This window comes from Acanthisitta chloris, unplaced genomic scaffold, assembly GCF_000695815.1.
Source record: "Acanthisitta chloris isolate BGI_N310 unplaced genomic scaffold, ASM69581v1 scaffold2146, whole genome shotgun sequence".
NCBI classification, from domain to species: domain Eukaryota; kingdom Metazoa; phylum Chordata; class Aves; order Passeriformes; family Acanthisittidae; genus Acanthisitta; species Acanthisitta chloris.
This window is the reverse complement of record NW_008679619.1, coordinates 1-19,573: the sequence shown is the minus strand read 5'-3', so window position 1 is coordinate 19,573 and position 19,573 is coordinate 1. Positions and strand designations below refer to the sequence as shown.

General features: G+C 41.9%; 1 protein-coding gene across 1 annotated transcript in view; it reads right to left on the bottom strand.

The window, feature by feature from the left end:
• Positions 1 to 18,163, bottom strand: part of SERGEF (secretion regulating guanine nucleotide exchange factor) — a gene marked incomplete at its 5' end in the record, with an annotated part of 158,170 nt that extends 140,007 nt beyond the window's left edge. The window contains 7 exons of the mRNA XM_009077371.1: positions 7,788 to 7,946; positions 11,730 to 11,792; positions 12,078 to 12,191; positions 13,539 to 13,599; positions 15,940 to 16,034; positions 17,190 to 17,345; positions 18,025 to 18,163. Coding sequence (XP_009075619.1) covers positions 7,788 to 7,946; positions 11,730 to 11,792; positions 12,078 to 12,191; positions 13,539 to 13,599; positions 15,940 to 16,034; positions 17,190 to 17,345; positions 18,025 to 18,163 — 787 coding nt within the window. The remainder of the gene's footprint in view (positions 1 to 7,787; positions 7,947 to 11,729; positions 11,793 to 12,077; positions 12,192 to 13,538; positions 13,600 to 15,939; positions 16,035 to 17,189; positions 17,346 to 18,024) is intronic.
• Positions 18,164 to 19,573: the final 1,410 nt, after the last annotated feature.

The following is a 19,573-nucleotide window of genomic DNA, read 5'->3' as shown; positions in this document are numbered from 1 at the left end:
TATATATATATATATGCATGTGTGTATGCATACACACACATACACAAACGAATACTTGCTGTCTTAGGGAGCAGCTGAAAAATTTAAGGCAGGGAAAGTTTGCTTTCCAGAGGAAGGCTGCAGAGCCTGGATTCAACAGCAAACTGGAAAGGACCTCTAGTGGGCTGAGGCTGTGCTGCTCGGGTGCCTGAGATGTCCTTCTCCTTCACCTCCCTGCAGTTACACCACTCACCAGCAGAAGCAAACAGCTTTACCTTGTGACTGGCATCGGAGAGGGCACACAGAAGTGCACCTACAGCACCAAGTCTCTATTTCAGGGCAGATAATTAAAAATATTCTCTCGGTCTGCTCTCAGTGTTTGGAAGGATACATTGCCATTTGCTTCAAAAAAAACCAGGAGATGCATTCAGTTTACTGTCTAGGTCACGAACATGTCAGACCACTTCAGAGTGGTTTTATGTGGCCCAAATGACATGACATCAAGGGATGTTCAAAGATGTACAAATTCAGATGCTTGTTTGGAAGAAGGAATCAGGATATTATTCGGACGATGTCAGGGCATTTTGTTCTTCCAAGACGTTTTAGCTGTAGGCAGTTTTGAACAGGCAGCAGAAACACTATTTTAACTGCATTTCTGAAGTAACTCCTTCAGGGTTAAAGAGTCTGGAATTCTTTCTCTGATCTTAAACAAAGCATAATTTCATGTGATGCTACATGAAAAAAATAGATTAGTGAACACATTCAGGAAAATACTTCAGCAATAATAATTACTTAGGTAATTTGTGAGGTCATACCTCGAGTGCTGTGCTCAGTTTTGGGACCCTCACTTTAAATAGGACACTGAGGTGCTAGAGTGAGTCCAGCCAAGGGCAAAGAGGTCAGAAAAGGTCTAGTACACATGAGGAAGGGCTGAGAGAATGGAGTTTGTTTAGCCTTGAGAAGAGGCTCAGGGGTGACCTCGTGGCTCTCTACAACTACCTGACAGGGGCTGTAGAGGAGGGGGGGAATGGTCTCTCCTGCCATGGCTGCAGGGAGAGGACTAGAGGGAATGGTCCTCAGATGAGACAGGGGAGTCAGATTAGATGTTAGGAAATATGTTTTCCCTGTTAGGTTGGTCAGGCACTGGAATAGGTTTCCCAGGGAGGGGGTGGAGTCGCCATCCCTGGAAGTGTTTAAGAGGTGTCTGGATCTGACGCTGGAGGATATGGTTTAGGTTTTAGAGCAGGATGGCAGGTTAATGGTTGGACTCGACGACCTTAGACATCTCCTCCAACCTTGATGATTCTATAAAACAGGCCAGATTAAGGAAGGTTATTTATGAGGAATCCCAGTTAAAAAGAAAGGAACTTGTTTTGAATGAAAGTTGATGATTCACCTCTGAGTCTTTAAAATACCTCTCTTGCTATATTTAGTTTTGCCTTCAAGTCAGATAGGTTCTATCATTTCCCACAGTAGACTCATTTACATCTTCAGCGTTATAGGCCACAACTGAGCTCTCTTTTAAATGATCTATGCAATAACCTCTCTTTCAGCAGTTACCCTCAATGTATTTGTATTAACTTGAGAAGGACCACAAATTAAAGTTGACATTGTTAAGCAGAGCGATGTAAGACAGCTGCTCGTTACTATTCAGAGATAATGACACCTATACTGCAGTGGTGCTCCTTGTGCCATTAAGCAGAATGCTGCAAAGGAAGCAAACCATTTTATGGAGTGGTTGTCTGAAGAGAATAGTCCTTGTACTTGGAGACCAAGGCCAAAAGAATGCACCTGGTCTGTCCTCCACATGAAGCAGTAACAGTACTGCCCTGTCCCCACTGAAAAGTATGCCTGAGAGTCACTTGATACAAGCACTCACACAGAAAACAACTAAAACAAAGGCACTAACAAGTTCCTATCTTATCATCAAACACCTGATCAAAAGAGCAACCAGGGCCTCTAAACCTTCATATTTTTGGACTAACCATCATCAGGTAGGACCATCGCTAGTAGCAGAATAGTATAACTTACTTTGAAAGAGCACTAGCCATGCCACAAAGTCTAATTGTGCTTCTCTCCTGTGCAGTAATCAGCAATCAAGGCAGAAAAAGAATCAGTTGTCTGCCTTGAAGGATTCTGTGAGTTATTTTCCAGTAAGATTGTATACAATGGAAATAGTCCAAAAGATACCTCTGAATAAAGAACTGGAGTTGATGAGGATCAGTTAATGGTAAGGATCAAAAACACAACATCCCATGATAACATTCCTTAACATCTTTAAGTCAAGCAATCAATTTCTCAGGAATTAATACCTTAAATCACTTGCAAGTCGCTGAGCACTGGAACAGACTGCCCAGAGAGGTCATGGATTCTCCCTCACTGGATGTGTTCAAGAACCACCTGGATGCAATCCTGAGCCATGTGCTCTGGGGTGGCCCTGCTTGAGCAGGGAGGTTGGACCAGACAACCCACTGTGTCCCCTTCCAACCTAACTGATTGTGTCATTCTGTGATTCTGAATCCAGACTGCTTTGTGATAGAAAGAATGGCAAATGAAAAGAGAGTTGATCACACTAAAGAGAAATGACAGGAAGCAAGACTTTCAAAACTGTTGCTGAACGAGGTAGAACGTAAGATATGAAAGTGATATGGGTATTAAAGGGATTTCAGTGTGTGCTGGTTGGGGCTGGGGTAGAGAGAACTTTCTTCATGGTGGCTAGTATGGGGCTATGTTTTGGATTTGTGCTGAGCATGGGTTTGACAATAAATACCGAGATGTGTTTGTTCTTGCTGAGCAGAGCTGACACAAAGCCAAGCCCTTTGCTGCTTCTTGTACTGCCACACTGGCAAGGAAATTGGGGGTATATGGGAGGTTGGAGGGAGACACAGATGGGACAGGTGACCCAAACTGACCAAAGGGATATTCCATACTATTCCTGGTGTCGTAACACCAGCCTCACTGTATCAAGTGGAGGCAAGAAAGAAGGGGGAAGAAGGAGAAAGAAGGTACATCTAGAGGGATGGCATTTGTCTTCCCAAGCAATCATGATGCATGATGGAGCCCTGCTCTCCTGGAGATGGCTGAACACCTCCAGCCCATGGAAAGCAGTGAGTTAATTCTTTGTTTTGCTTTGTTTGTGTGTAGGGCTTTTCCTTTCTCTATTAAACTGTCCTTTATCTCAACCCATGAGTTTTTCTAGCTTTTACCCTTCTGATTCTCTCCTCCATCCTGCTGGTGGGGAGTGAGCGAGTGGCTATGTGGAGATGGCTGCCCCTGGGGCTAAACCATGACATGGTGGTACAGGTCTAATTGCTATCTCATATTTTAAAGACGAACACAGTGTTTAATTAGAATGTGGGGTTAAACCATGATGCAGGGGCAATTAAAATCCCTTGTAAGGACAAAGTGGGGAAGAAATTTTAAAAAAAGTTGTGCATTTTGCTCTGTGTTACAGTACAAAACTTTGCCAGCAGCATGAAGGAAAACCAAAGCAAGGCTTAAAAGAGGCTAGTTTACATAACAGGGAAAGCTTAATATAGAAAACAAAAATATTTACGTTGTATTCCTTCTTTTCTGACAACAAAGTTGGGAAACTTGCTTGGACTCACATTAGAAGTGTCAAACCACTGTACCCATGAAACTGCCCACTATTGCTGCAGATGGTTGCTTTTAACAACATCCCTGCCATTTACTTTTCACTGTTCCATTAGTTCTACAGTCAAACACTGCTCATCTGGCAGATAAAGATCAAAATGTCACTTTGAAATGGCAGGATTTGTGAATTTATGCTTGAACAATGTCCAGTTTTTATCCACCCAGTTTCCTCCTGTGTTTTTCCAATGAGAAGAGTTTTCAGTTACTGTCAAGGCAGCTGCAATTACAAGATTTTAATTATTACTTACTCTGACGAGGTTTAACATTCTAGAAAAAGAAAAAAAAAATCAAACAGAACTCTAAGTATTTGTAATGGCCTCTTAAAATCAACTATATTCTGTGCAAAACACAATACTAGACTTCAGATACAGTAACATAAATGTTAAACTATTCAATTTTACATCATGATGAGATTATTAATTAGAAAAAACTTGTTCTTTCATGCAGCAAAATCCCTGCAATGTCTCACCAAAGTCTGTTCCGATCATCCACAATTAACAGAAAAGCATTATACTAGCATATCCCTTCCTTCTATTTTCCCATGTCCAAAACCCACTCTAGTTTGCTTTCTTTTCCACTAATTATGGAACTCTCCAGAGTAAAGTGAGCAGGAATTGTTTGTATCAGTAGTCTCTCAAGTGGCATGCAGGCAGTCCTGGGTATGCACAAGACAATCCACTGGAGGGCAGGAAGAAAATTATACATAAATATTTTAATTTAGTAATAAATTAGTAATTATTTTTACTTAGTTAATAAAGTAATATTTGAAAGTATTATTTTATATTTCCCTCATCCTTTGTGTAATTTCCGTTGTGGATGTTTTATAGTTCACAGAACATATTACAACAGTACCTGAATATAATAAATATATTGGGGGCTGCATGCTCAAAACAAATTTTACTGATCAATAACATTAGGAGATCACTGGTTTAGGACTTCAGCACCAGGAAACCAAAGTAGCATTTATTCCTTTGCTAGAAGGAGGTAAAAATACTGGAAGAATAACTGCATGCAGGGAAAAGTTTTCAAGTGCTGCATTTTTCAGTTACTTAGCTGCATGTTTAATGCAGCAAATGACTTTTCAGAAACAGATAAGTGCTTAGCTCACACTATATCTACTCACTGAACAACCCCTGAAAATCCCACAGGATTCTGACTGGTATCTAGAGGCTGCCAAAGGCCATTCAAAATCTTATTCTGGATGATTTAGGTTCAGATCTGTTGCTTTCCAAAGAGATTTAAAATTCTAAACACAAAAAACAGTTTCAGCAATAACTTATGCCACTGCATCACTTGGCCAGTTTTCTAATACAGATGTAAGAAGTTCACCTATTTTTATTTATTTACCTGTGGCTTGAGTGCTGTTCATCAGAAAGGGACTTGGGAGTGCTGGTGGCAGCAGCTCAGTATGAGCCAACTGTGTGCACAGGTGGCCAAGAAGGCCAATGGCATCTTGGCCTGGATCAAGAAGACTGTGGCAACAGGACTAGGGCAGTGATAATTGCCCTGTACTTGGCACTGGTGAGGTCACACCTCAAGTGCTGTGTTCATTTGTGGGCTCCTCATTTTAAACAGGACATTGAGGCTCTGAGGCGAGTCCAGCCAAGGGCAACAAGGTCAGAAAAAGTCTAGAGCACATGTCCTGTGAGGAAGGGCTGAGGTAACTGGGTTTGTTTAGTCTTGAGAAGAGGCTCGGGGTGACCTCATGGCTCTCTCCCACTAACTGACAGGGGGTTGTAGAGAGGTGGGGAATGGTCTCTCCTGCCATGGCTGCAGGGAGAGGACCAGAGGGAATAGTCAAGAGCTGAGACAGAGGAGAGTCAGATTAGATGTTAGGAGAACTGTTTTCCCTGTTAGGGTGTTCAGGCACTGGAATAAGTTGCTCAGGGAGGTGGTGGAGTCACCATCCCTGGAAGTGTTTAAGAGGCATCTGGATCTGGCGTAGGAGGATATGGTTTAGGGGTTACAGCAGAGTGGCAGGTTAATGGTTGGATTCCATGAGCTTAAAAGTCTCCTCCAACCTTGATGATTCTATTTAAATTCTTTTCAAACATTCACAGAAAAAAAAAATCCCTGCTAGTCACTTGATACACTTTTTACTGTTGTTGTAAAAAAAACAGCTACTGAAATACTCCATGGATGTAATGGTCACATATAAATATCAGCTAAGTGAGACAATGAAGTTACTAAAACTTTGTGGAAGTTTTACTTAGTGGGTATGCACTATTAAGAAATAGTGGTGCAAGGCAAACCATGATGAGATGACTCTCTTTTTTAAAATTAGGTTATCCTGACTAATGTCTGTTTTCAACCATTTCTGTTCCAGTGAAAATGACACTAAGCACTTCAGTCAAGGATTACATATTTTCAGATAAATTCCTTTCCTCCATCTGAAAAGCTTCCAAGCAGTACATGGCATTGATTAGAGCTTTGAAACATTCAGTATATCATCCTCTAAAAATCAGAGTTCAGACATTTCTTTTAAATAGCTAAGAGAACAGCTGAAGTAATGCAGGTTTTTCACATGACATTTCTCTCACATACTTTGATGTCAATGAATGCTATGAAACAGAAAGCACCCAATTTGTTTCTCTAGTCATGCATCACATCCCTTCAAATTCTAGCATCAAGACTTCACAGTATACAGTAATTAAAACACATTTTTTCTCACAGAGTAAGTGACATTACTGCACAACCATTTCAGGATTTACGGCACCAATTTAATATAAAACTCAAGCCGATGTTGACCTTTGGGTATGCATAAACTTCATTTAAAGAAAACTATCCAAGCTAAAGGCTAAGCACTCCTTGCACCAGTACCCATAATCACAGAATCCAGAAAATATCAGTAACATGTGTGATTCCTTGTGCAGCTTTCCTACAACACAGGTTGTATCCTGATAGTCGAATAGGCTTTCAGTCTCCAATGTGACTCATCTACTCTTTAGTTTATAGAAGGCAAAAGCAGAAATGTACACATGCTAACCCTGCTAATAAAGCACTGGCTGATCCTTTTGCTCCATGAAGACTTTCATCCACCCGTTAGCCTTTACCACACCACACCATACAACAGAAGAAGCAAACAGCACAGCCTGTTCATATGCAAAGACCACAAAACAGTTTCAAATCCGTCTTACCTTTCCATCCCATTTACCTTTCTCTCCTGCCTTTGTGTTTCACACCAGAGAAACAATACAAATGCATTCAGATGAGCTTCATCCAATCAGCCACCTCTTTAACTGTTATATAACCTTCCTCTTATCTCTTCCTAGGAAAGAATCTAACCCTACAGCCCCCCACATGTGGCAAACCTTCCCTCACTGGAAAGGTTCCCAGGAAGATACAGCTTCAACATTAAATTGTCTCATTTCATCTTCAGGGGATGCTCTTCAAGTGTAATGAAGCCTCTTTTTACCTGTTTTTTCCAAACATTTTCTGGGTTTGACCACACACACACACAGGTTAGCTCATTTTAATTTACTGATTTTCTTCTGAACACATTTTACCTGTCCTTAAAACCCTTCTGAAGAACAGCCACACAAAAAGCCAGGCTCATTCTTGAAGGACAGAAAGGTTAATGCAGTTGGGCAAAGCCATGTAAATTATTTCACTTACTGCAATGAGACCAGTTGGGATGGCAGAAACAGAGGGTTCTTGGCTATGCCTGTTAAGACTTTCAGAGCTAACATCCAGGAAACCTGGGAATGGTATATATTTATGCCACCACACCTTTCAGACAGACACTTGCTCAAGATTATCTTTCCCACTCCCTAATTCCTGTGCCCCAGGAGTTTTGTCCACATCTTCCTGCCAAATAGTCATGTATCTCAGAAGCTGCAAACATCTTTCCATCCCTCTCATTTTTGAAGCAAGTTTCCACCAACTCTTTTCTCTCCAAAGAAGATACCACAGCTCACCCAGCAGAATGATCTCTAGAAGCTCATATATATTTGGTATACCAGTAACCTGATGATGCAGAGAGACCACACCTCTCTAGTGTGTACATGTAGGTGTTGCAGCATTTATGAAGGTGCTCAGGTGAAACTACAAAACTCTGTGTCCAGTCCTTACCAGTAAGAAAGAACATTGTTGGCCTGCAGCAAAGACAATTTACTGTTTCGGTGCCATATGTCACTGCTTTTTAAACAGCCTACCTGTCTGTGCCACCAGGTGGGTCCAGCCACTCCAAACTGCTCCAATCTTCTCATGTGAGAAAAACTGACTCTCAATCTTCTTGGGCTCAGCAAGGAAGATCTCTTTGCTCACTAGCTGCCCATGTTTGTTGCTGCCCCAGACATACAGATGTCCTTCATCTGCAACAGACAGAGAAAGAAAACTTGTTGGAAATGATAGACATTTACCACCACCAAATACAGGCTCTGTCTCAATTCACAGAAAACAGTGATGATGAGGAAAGACCATTTCATTCGATTTGTGATTTCACTGTATGCTATTTCCCACCACTCTTTACCACAGGTGTGCACACTGCAACTAGGATATCAGAAACATCTGCAAGGGCCTTAACAACATTGTCTTCTGAGGGCTACATAGACTTCCTGAAGAAAATTGAGCTTTCAGGTCAAACTGCCTAGACCTCATTTCTACTGTGAGCTTCTCAAAGGTCACTGAAAGATGTTTAGAACTAAGACTAATTTTTATTAGAAAACTAACCACAGCAGTCAACTTCTCTGAAGAAAAAGAAGTCAAAGTATTCTATGAGACACTCACTGAGCAGTCCTACTCAGACCACTCTGCCCTTGCAGACCAGCTTTTATCTCCACTCCAAAGCTTTGATTCAATCCAGTAAATAACTTTCTGGACGCAGCAAATAATTTAACTCCCCTCTAGTACTGGGGACTCTTCAAAGTCTGGCTGGCTGCTCCTGCTCTGCATTAGTCTCCCAGGCTCTCTACAAGAGCCTCCTAGCTCTGCTCATAACAATCCTGCCTTCTTCAGCCTGAGCAAATTCAGTAAATCCCCCAGAGCAGGGACAGTCCAATGCTTCTTGTCTCACCTGGCACAGTGACTTCCTAAAGGAACTGGACACACAGCCATGAACATATAACTATAGCAGGCACCACCCACCACAAGGCAAAAGTAAAATATTATCACACCTCAAAAAAATACCAGACAACAAGTGAGAGACTTCTGTAAGTTTTCCCCACCCCTTTTCGAGAACAGGCATTTGTGCAAGTGCACACTCCAGGATTCCAACCACAGGGATAACTCTTATTTACAGATACATCCACAATACTTGACATAAATGCAAGCTGGAGTTGCTCATAGTCTAATAATCAATGGACACTAACAGAATAACTGTTCAGATGAGTCCTCCTGCAGATACTACCTAACATTAGTTCCACCTTTCCAGCACAAAACCACTCATCCCTGGTTCTAGGAGTCCATAACAAAAAAATATAATCCACAACAAACACAAGCTGTGTCAGGTCTCCCTGAAGTTCTTCGCCAGTCTGCATTGCTGCAAGTGTAAGAAATAAATCTGGCACACATGAAGTACATTATCATGGGTTCAGAAAGACTGGAAGTCACGCAAGTTCCAACATCAAATTGTTTGGAGCACACATTCACAACACTCACGGCATCAGGAAATCTCAGGTCAGTTCTGCACACTTTACCAGCAGCATGGCATAAGTAAATCATAGACTCATCAAGGTTGGAGGAGACCTCTAAGATCATCGAGTCCAACCATTAACCTGCCACTCTGCTGAAACCCCTAAACCATATCCTCCAGTGTCACATCCAGATGCCTCTTAAACACTTCCAGGGATGGTGACTCCAACACCCTCCTGGGAAACCTATTCCAGTGCCTGAACACCCTAACAGGGAAAACAGTTCTCCTAACATCTAATCTGACTCTCCCCTGTCTCAGCTCTTGACCATTCCCTCTGGTCCTCTTCCTGCAGCCATGTCAGGAGAGACCATTCCCCATCCCTTTACAACCCCCTGTCAGTTAGTTGTAGAGAGCCATGAGGTCACCCCTGAGCTTCTTCTCAAGACTAAGCAAACCCAACTCCCTCAGCCCTTCCTCATGTGTTCTAGACCTTTTCTGACCTCATTGCCCTTGGCTGGACTTGCTCCAGCACATTAATGTCCTTTTTTAAGCAAAGGACACAAAACCTTTCAGAGGGAAAATAAAAAAAAAGTAGAACTTAAGCTACAATATCTCGATTTGGTAACAGTAAGAGAAAGAATGAGCCAGAAGAGTTCCACTACACTACTGCTGGTGAAAAATAAGCAAGGAGCAGGAGAGGGGGAAAAGCCAATACTTGTCAAGTAACATGTTATTGACAGTCATCTGCAGGACTTCCCATGTTCCTCATTAAAACAATAAAACTGAAATGAAAAGGAAAAACATGTCAAGCAATTGTTCACCCAAATTCTTCACTAAAACTGATAAATTCCTTGCCAGCATAAAGTACGTATACCTTCTGGAGAGAAATAAAACAACAAACGAGGTGATGGAAGGAGTTTGTTTCAACAAAGAAAACATTATAGTCATTCATGACCCACAACTAACACACACTACCACCATCACCTCCCTTTCTTTTCTCTAGAAGGTGCATTTGCTTTATCCTGGGAAATGTCACATGCACAACCCCTATGTCATTTCTTGAGTAGGTTTTAACAAAAATTTAGACACTAAGACTTCGCACCATATTCTCACCACTGGAGGGTTCCGGTCAGTTGGGATACAAGTAGACTACCATCCTCTGTTCAAAGGAACTGCCATTCACTTTTGCAACAACCCACTTCAACAGCTGTGTTCCAAACATGGAACAGAGAAAAGAACTCTGCATCACAGTGCAAGACACTCTGAGAAAAAAAATGCCCATTTAAATACTACACCCTGCAGTAGTATCTCTACCATATCAAGTATCTTTAAAATACAAAGTATATTAAGAGACAACTGTCTTGCAGGATGAAGGGCAGCAATAGCATCACATTATTAAAGCCTTTGGCACTTTGTCAATCTTGGTCCCCCTGCTGCCAGATAGACTGCTCTCTTAAACAAAAAGCAAAAGCATGAAAGATTAATCTGTTCACTCCCTGAAAATATAGAGTGCTAATAATCTAAAGTAGATTTTATTTGTTCTTACAGTTCTTCTTTGCTAATCGTGCATACACTTTGCATCTGAGAACTCAGTCTAATTTACATCTTGAAACATCTCCCCATACGACTAAACCTCTATAGATCTGCATAAGCAAATACTCCAGTGCTCCTTTAATGATGACAGAGGTACCAGATGGCTGCAGATCTGCTAAGAACTTCTTCCTATAAAGTTTGGCAAAGATTAGTCTTCATAAGGTTCAATATATTTTACACACTTCAAAACTGTAAAATTACAGCATGAAAAGCTATTCTGTTTCCCCTTCTTCCAATCTGTCAGGATGAAAAAAAATCTTTATTAGACTTTCATTACTGGATACTTAATCCTCCAGCATGGGAGCACTGCCTAAAGATCAAAGAACATATGGCAGACAGTGCCTAACAGATTAAAGCAAATTCCTAACTCTTTAAATAAATTTTGTGCTCTTACATCACCTTACACAGACCTGCACAGTTACAGTAGAGCCACCTAAGATAGCTCCAGACCATCTCACATCTCTGCACAGCACTGCCCCATGCAGAGGCATTAGCTCACACTGCTGTGGCTATTCTGCTGTCTTTCTTGGGATAGACACCCAGCAAACCCTTTCTCCATGGGCTAAGGGTTGCACTGGTTCCAGCAGTCAACTATCCAGAGCTACCCATCATGTTGCAGCTCCAGAGACTTACCCAACCACATGATTCAACAAATCCTTTCAGAGTTTCTAACCATTAAGTAAAGAGTCCTTAATGGCATAAGGGCTAAGTCACACCTGACCCCAAGGAAACAGACAAAATTCAGAGAATTCAAAACATGAATCCAGCTCTTTCAAACAGGAATGTTCTCAGAATCCAAAACTATTACAAAACAACCCAGCACTAACTAGGCCAGATCAAATGTTACCAGTTTAAATTGACAAACATTTTGAAAGCAGAGGAACCTTTATGGGCAGAGATGGGAACTTCCACTTCTGCACCTAATGCCTACCTGCGAGTGACACCGAATGATAGGAGCCTGCAGCAACTGTCTTCACCTTTATATCTTCCAGGCCTGGAGAAAAATTAGCTTCATAAAATTTGTACAGCAGGTATCATTTCACATAGACATGCACAGAAGTATAACAGGATGATGATGATTTTTATAACAAAAGCCTCTGGGTTTGGGCCACAGACATTTTAAGACTCAGTGTCATTTTCCCCCCATAGATTATAATCTTGCATGACCATTCTACACGTTCATAGTATCAGGTGGTTTTATAAAAAGGATGATACGTATAACTCCAAATTATATTTCTGCTCTACCATCCCTTCCAAAGGAAGCAGATGCCTGGATTACCTGTCACTTCACAGGGTTCCTTTGCTGTCAAGAAGGGGGGGAGGGTTTTCCCTTGGTTCGCACGCTTTGCCTGAGATGCCATTCCTGTTCCCCACTGAAGCACCAAACCACTGTCTTTACAGAGTAAACACAAATAAAAGAGATTAAAACACATCAACCACCAACAAAATCACTTACTCATTAACTAAAGGTACATTCAATGCATTTTCACTGATTCAAATTGCAATTTAAAAGGCCTTTACACCAAAAAACACACAGATAACCCTGGTGAAGTCAACAAGCAACAAACAGTTGTAGTCTCACTACACAGGTAAATAAAAAGGTACTAGGCAACCTGACTCAGCTCTGAGGGCTGTATTAGGAAGTTACTCAAGGCTCAGTAACAAAAGTCCCATCATTGCAATGTCTCAGGAATGATGTCACAGGAAAGGATACAGAGTTCATTGCACTTTCTCTTCTCTTTCCCACTTTTTATGCCAATTTGTGCACTCCAGCACGACTAAATGAAGTCAGTCATTTTCTCCTTAGGAGCTCTCAGAAACTTGATCTAGCTCTGAATCAAGATGTTCATGAGTTGAAAAGCACAGGGAAGCTTAATTCCCATCATTCATGCAAGCACCAGAGATTCCAGTTAATTCTTCCAAGCATCTCCTTTGCACCTTCAGCTCCACTACCTGGAATCCATACTAGAGTTCATGCAGAACTAAACCAAATACAAGAGCAGGTATAGTTTGTTGTTCCTCAATTTCCGTGCCAGCTGGAAGGTTTTGATTCCTACAGTCATACCATGACCAAACTCTAAGTCTCTAATAACATCAGGAGAAATATTTAGACCTTATGACCCTCCCAAGCATACACACAGTAGACAGTAGGAGAAGAGAGTCAGGAACAGATTTTGAAGGTATGGGAGTGAAATTAACTAACTAGATCCCTTCCCCTCCCCCTAGTAAAAGTTTCATTCTTGTGATTTTTCCAATTTTTCCAGGTGTCAATTTCAATTAGATCATTGAAAAAAAAAAAAAAGCCACATTTTAGCTGCAGTTCCAATTTCAAGTCTCTTATACAAACTTAAAATTATTTTGCATATTATAATGAAATCAGATCCTAAGAAGATATTTTGATTGATCAGAAATCTTTTTTCCTGAAAAAGCTCCCTTTATGTTTTGCTTCGGAACAGGAGAAAACAGTAAGTTAAGAAAATTAGCTTGTTAATAAACCATCACTCTTTCTTGAAGAGCAGTTTTTCACCATTTTTCAGGAAGATGTTTCAAGCACATTCACTATTGATGTTAATTTCTACCAAAATCTTAACAGTATATGACTTTCAGGTGTATTTTCCCTATGATATTTTAAATAAATAGTAGCTAAAATAAATGTCATCTTCTTTCCCTCCCTCTTACCTTCCAAGTCATTAAAATTCCATTTGTTACTGAAAAGATGTTAAAATTAGGACATATTTACCTGTAGCAGCAAGGGCATGTCTCAGTCCTGCAGCAACACTCACCACCTTCTCTTTGAGAGACTGCTCAAATATTAAAAAAATGAATCTTAGTTGCTTTTTGCATTTAGTGCCTCTAAAAACAAAATATGCCAAATAGAAGTGGAACATTATGAAAACAGTTTTCACAATTCCAGCCTGGATGTCACAATGCATATCAGCATTTTCTATCACAAAGGAAGTATATTTTGGCCAATAAAATTTAGTAGAAACACCTTCCACAAGTGAAAGATCAATCAGGCAAAGCAACTGCATGAACAGTTTTGTGGCAGGAAATTAAAAAGCCACAGTCAAAATCTTCACATGAAAGAAGAAACCTTGGCAATCCAAATATGTTTATTTCCTAATTTTAACTCAGTGTTCCACCAGAACTGCACCGAAACCTCCACAGCAAATACTGGTGATGGGCAGTAGTAAGATCCATCAAGCTGTTCAGCCTTACCAAGTCCTGCAATCACCAACAACACCACTGATAGTACCACCTACACCACCAAAGGTTATCCAACATGATCCCTCAAAACAACACTACACCAAGTCATGTGTGCATAAAACGAGTTAGGTTTGCACAAGATAGCTCAATTCTGACACTTCTCCACTTCTGAGTACTCTGCCAATTTATTATTCTTCTCACTGATGTAGCACTATTTAAAATAGATGGCTTCAAGCCCAAGCATTTAACAGGATACCAACTGAAAGAGAAAATGTTCCAGAAGAATGAATGGTCTACATGGCCAGGGAGGAGAGAGATTCAGATTAGCACTGTCAATACTACCATTTTCAAGGCACCATACTGGAAAGAATGGTCCCAGGAAAGACCAAGGGCACAGAAATGTCAGGTGAATTAACCCCTATTCAGTAAAGGTTATCTAGGGAATCAATCAGCTGTCCTCCTTCCCCTACATTAAAAAGGCAAAAAAAGGAGTAGCTGGCATGAGCCACAAAGCAAAATTTCTTGCCTGAGAATACTTCCCCCTCTGGACTTATCACTTTCATTAGACACGAGAGCTCATGCAGATAGAAAAGTTTCAGTACTGTTCTCCAAATAAGGAACTACAATGTAAACTAGAACTACTGTGAGAAACTTACTTAAAATCATGGAATCATCAAGGATGGAGGAGACCTCTAAGATCATCAAGTCCAACCATTAATCTGCCACTCTGCTGTAACCCCTGAACCATATCCTCCAGCATCAGAACCAGAGGCCTCTTAAACACTTGGGATGATCACTGTCCTACTCCTGCTGTCACACAGATGCCACTGGCCTTCTTGGCCACCTGTGCACACTATTGGCTCATATTGGTCAGCTGCCACCAGCACTCCCAAGCCCCTTTCTGATGAACAGCTCTCTCACCACTCCTTCCCCAGCCTGGAGCTCTGCATGGGGTTATTGCGTCCCAAGTGCAGAACCAGCACTTTGCCTTACTGAACCTCATGCAGTTACAGGAACATGAGTCACAGTCCAGCATTTATAACTGGAGGTACTGGACAGCAGAGAACTTATTACCTAACTTTTCCACCCTATTTCCTTGGAAGCTGGTACTGCTGGTAAATACTGCAAGCTGGATAAGTGAGTCAATGTATTTGTCAGCTCCTTTACATACGAAAGTAAAAATCATTTCAATCTCAAAAGTGATATTCTCTCAGATAGTTTTCCTGCAGCTACATACTTTCTCACACTACTATTATTTTGAGGACCAAGCTTATGTTTATACAGCCAAGAAATAATACTATAATCCTCATTTTGGGGGAAGGAATTTTGACAGTTATACACTCAAAAAAGCCAACATATACTTAAAAATCAGAACTGTTGCACAAGCACAAGAAAAACAGATCAAAAGAAATGGCATAGCTAACTTTGCTGAACTCCATCATGTAGTTTGATTTTTCCAAGGGTGGATTATTGTTGGTTTATTTTGTTTAGAGCTATTAAACACAAACCTCCAACAAGGTACAGTGAAGGCACATACCCTTCACATAGCAAAACTATCTAGCATCTTACAAACTTGAGGCACATCTTCAGTTGGAGTAAATTTGCAGTTTCACTACCTTTAGTATCACTTTACATCATCTGAGCAGACAACTCATTCTGCAGATGCTATCAAAATACATTATGAAATGCAATAAGCTCTAGTGAAAGAGACAACTTTCTGTTAGAAGTAGTCAACTTGTTCATACAAGAAAAGCAGCCTTAGCTTTTCAATTCTGGGTCGATGACCATCTCTAGGCCTTTATTTTGTAGGTTTACTGTAACAAATAGGCTCCATAAAAATTAGTTGAAGAGCCTGGCTTAAAGCCCACTGAGGTCAGATGACCTTTGTAAGCTGCTGGAAGCAATACAAAGTACAACCCTTTTTTAATCTTTACCTCAATCTTTTGTGGAATCAAGCACGGACCTGAAATTTGAGGAACTCCTAATTGTCCAAAAGAGTTTGACCCACAGGACAGAACTAGGCCACCTCCTGTAAAAAACGAGCCAGATCAGTAAATCTGTGAGCAAAAGCAAAGCACTCCAACATTCTAACAAGCAAAATAACACAGTCAAGCAGCTCAAAAAATGACCTAACATATCCTGTTCCAAAGCCCCCGAGGCCTTAGGCTTCTGGTCCTACACACCATGTTCAGTAAAGGTCTGAAGTTCACTGGGATACAAGGAACATGGAGTAATTTAGCTCGCAAGGTTAGTAGCTTAAAACCTGTGAGTGCCAGAATCATGGAATGGTTTGGGGTTGAAAGAGGCTTAGAGGATCACCTATTCCAACCTTCCCTGCCATGGGCAAGGACACCTTCCACTAAACCAGGTTGCTCAGAGCCCCATCCAACCTGGCCCTGAACACCTCCAGAGATGGAGCAGCCACAGCTTCTCTGGGCAACCTGTGTCAGTGCCTTATCACCCTCACAGTAAAGAATTTCTTCCTAATATCTAATCTAAACCTTCCCTTTTTCAATTTAAAGCCATCACCCCTGGTCCTATCACTACTTGCCCTTGTAAAAAGTCTCTCTTCAGCTTTCTTGAGGCCCTCTTTAGGTACTGAAAGGCTGCAATAAAGTTACCCCAGAACCCAGATCTCCATGCTGAACAGCTTCAACTCTCTCAGCCTGTCCTTGTAGGAGAGGTGCTCCATCCCTCTGAGCATCTTCATGGCCCTCCTCTGGACTCACTCCAACAGATCAATCTCCTTCCTGTGCTGGGGACCCCAGAGCTGGATGCAGCTCTCCAGGTGGGTTTTCACCAGAGCAGAGTAGAGGAGCAGAATCCCCTCCCTCAACCTGCTGGTCATGCTGCTTTTGATGCAGCCCAGGATACAATGGGCTTTATGGGCTGCAAGTGCACATTGCTTGTTCCTGTCCAGCCTCTCATCCACCAGCATCCCCATGTCCTTCTCTACAGGTCTGCTCTCAATCTGTTCATTCCCCAGCCCGGATTTGACAGCAGGGGCTGCCCAGACCCAGGTGCAGCACTTTGCCCTTGGCTTCATTGAATCTCCTGAGGTTCCCATGTGCCTCTTCTCAAACTTGTCCAGACCCCTCACATCACACAAGCAATAGCAATGTGGAACTTTCAGTATGTTTTCTACATCAAGGTATTTCTTCAGCTCTTAGAGAGACAGATTTACCTACTAATATGATTGTAAAATCCCAGCCACAGGCAACTTGTTTCACACAAAAGCCAGACAGGGCAGTGCACAACGTAAAACGCAGAACATCCTCTGTGTGATTCAGTCCCAACTGACCATCTCTGTTATGGCCACATACAAAGAGTCGTCCCTCACCTGAAAGAAAAAACAAAACACGTTCCACTTCACAGACTAGAAAGACAAGTATACACCCATGAGATCCTGTGACAAAAAAGGACAGTGACTATTATGTGTCATTTCAGGCACTGCAATCAAGCAAAAAGTAAGAGGAGCAGTGGTTTCTGATGCATCAGAAACAACTATGAACAACTACAGCAATGGAGAGCTGGATTTGTCAAGGGAGACGACCCATATGGTAAGACAGGCACCTCTCACACTAAGATGCATGATACATCTGCCTGTATTCCTTCTCACCCACAATTAGCTATGGCACACAGCAGAACCTTTCTAAGACCAGAAGTTATCTTCTGCTCCTTACCTTAAAACTTCTCTAGGCTGGACAACCTCTCACTTGACTTCTCTCCCTCCCACACCTCCCATGCTCAATACAGAAAATTTGGCCACCTTGTATTACATGAAACAGCTGAAGAAACATTCCTCACACAGCCACAAAGGAACCACATGATATATGTCAACCAGGAATGTCTCCCCAGTATATTGAGTTAATTGGCAGGGGAAGAACCTGTTTTGCAACCACAGATTGTACTTGCTGAGAAACAGCAGCCACAGAGAGGTGGCAGCACCGAACCAACAGGGGAAACAGAAATAAAACGTGATTAGAACCATACACCCCATGCAAGTGCAACGTTTTTACCAGTGATAACTGCGGAATGTCCCCCTCCTCCAGCAATGCTTGCAATGTCTTGACATTGGCAGGAAACATCTTTCAGTGCCTGAGGTACCAGCACATCCTCTTTATGACCAAGACCAAGTTGTCCATAGCTGTTTGCACCCTTCAAATACATACAGAAAAATAACACAGTTAACAGAAAAGGCATATGTCTGCTCTTAAGAACAGACAAGCTTACTGGGGGTATGTCACAGGGTAACCTCCTGAAAATCCCCTAATGTGTCAATCCTTGTTTTACTGCTGTCACACAGGATTCCCAGAACTACAGACCAGGACCGTCCTAACTTTGCTGTCATGAAGGCTGCTCTTGCAACCCCAGTATTTTAAGAAACATACTGAAATGTATGTTTCAAACCTGTTAAGACTCTAACTGCAGGCTAACAGTTACTAAGTCGGAAAGCCTCACGGTCAGGATGATTAACAGGTGTTTAATTTTAATGCTAATGATTCCCACACATCACTAAGATCTTGTTCTTGACAATGCTTTCTGGCAGCCCACCTGCAAAATGAGATCATAAAGACATGCCACCTTGTTCTGGAACCTAAACAAGTAAATCAGAAATGCTTACTAAACCTTTTAACTTAAAGTAGTCCAAATAAAAATATACCAAGCATAATTAGCACAAATTTATAGGCACAAAATTATAGCTACTAAACACATCATAGAAAGCAACATGGTAACAAGTCAAGGAAATTTGTAGCCAATTTAAGCTCTATTACATGTCCAACAGTTTGAACAGCAACATTCATTCCCAAACGGGGATACACTGACCTTCTCAGCCCACACACTGCAGAAACAGCAACACTCACACCCACAGTGCTCCCAGCCGGTGACCCCCAGGGCAAACTTTCTCCTTACCTCACCTGTCCTTCCCCTGCCCATCTGCTCTCCACCCCCACAAAGATGCAGCACACGGTCAATCTTAAAGCAACACATTTAGCAATAAACATTCTGTACCCACAGAAACAATGGCAATTCAGACAGAAGCATCAGGCTGCTCAGCTCGGCCTGCAGCTAGCAACAGGTGGGTGAGATGTCAGGATTTGAGCTCAACAGGCAGATCAAGTTGTTGTCTCACAGCCACTACTAGTGGTAGACAGTTTTAGAGCATGCTGCTACTTAACAGACAGAATTCTTTTTAGAAGGTGTGCCACAAGCTCCCATATTCGCCTGTAACTTGCAATGAATTTTCAAGTCCTCAGAGTCAGGTAAACTGAGGTAAGGTGCAGCAAGACAAGAGGAGCCTGAGGAACCGAGAGCCACACGTGTCTACCCCGATGCTAACGATCGCCCTGCCCAGACTCATGGGCCACTACCAAACGCTTGCGGCAAAGCAAAGGGAGACAACTAGGGTCAGAGACATCCCGTCGATGTCTCCTAAACCTTCGCTCACCAGGTGAAATCGCGGTTCCGAGGAACCACGACAAAATAAAAAAGAAAACAGTCTTATTTCTCCGGACGAGCCGAGGATCTCACGGCAGGACACCGCGGGGCCCCCACCCGCACAGCCCC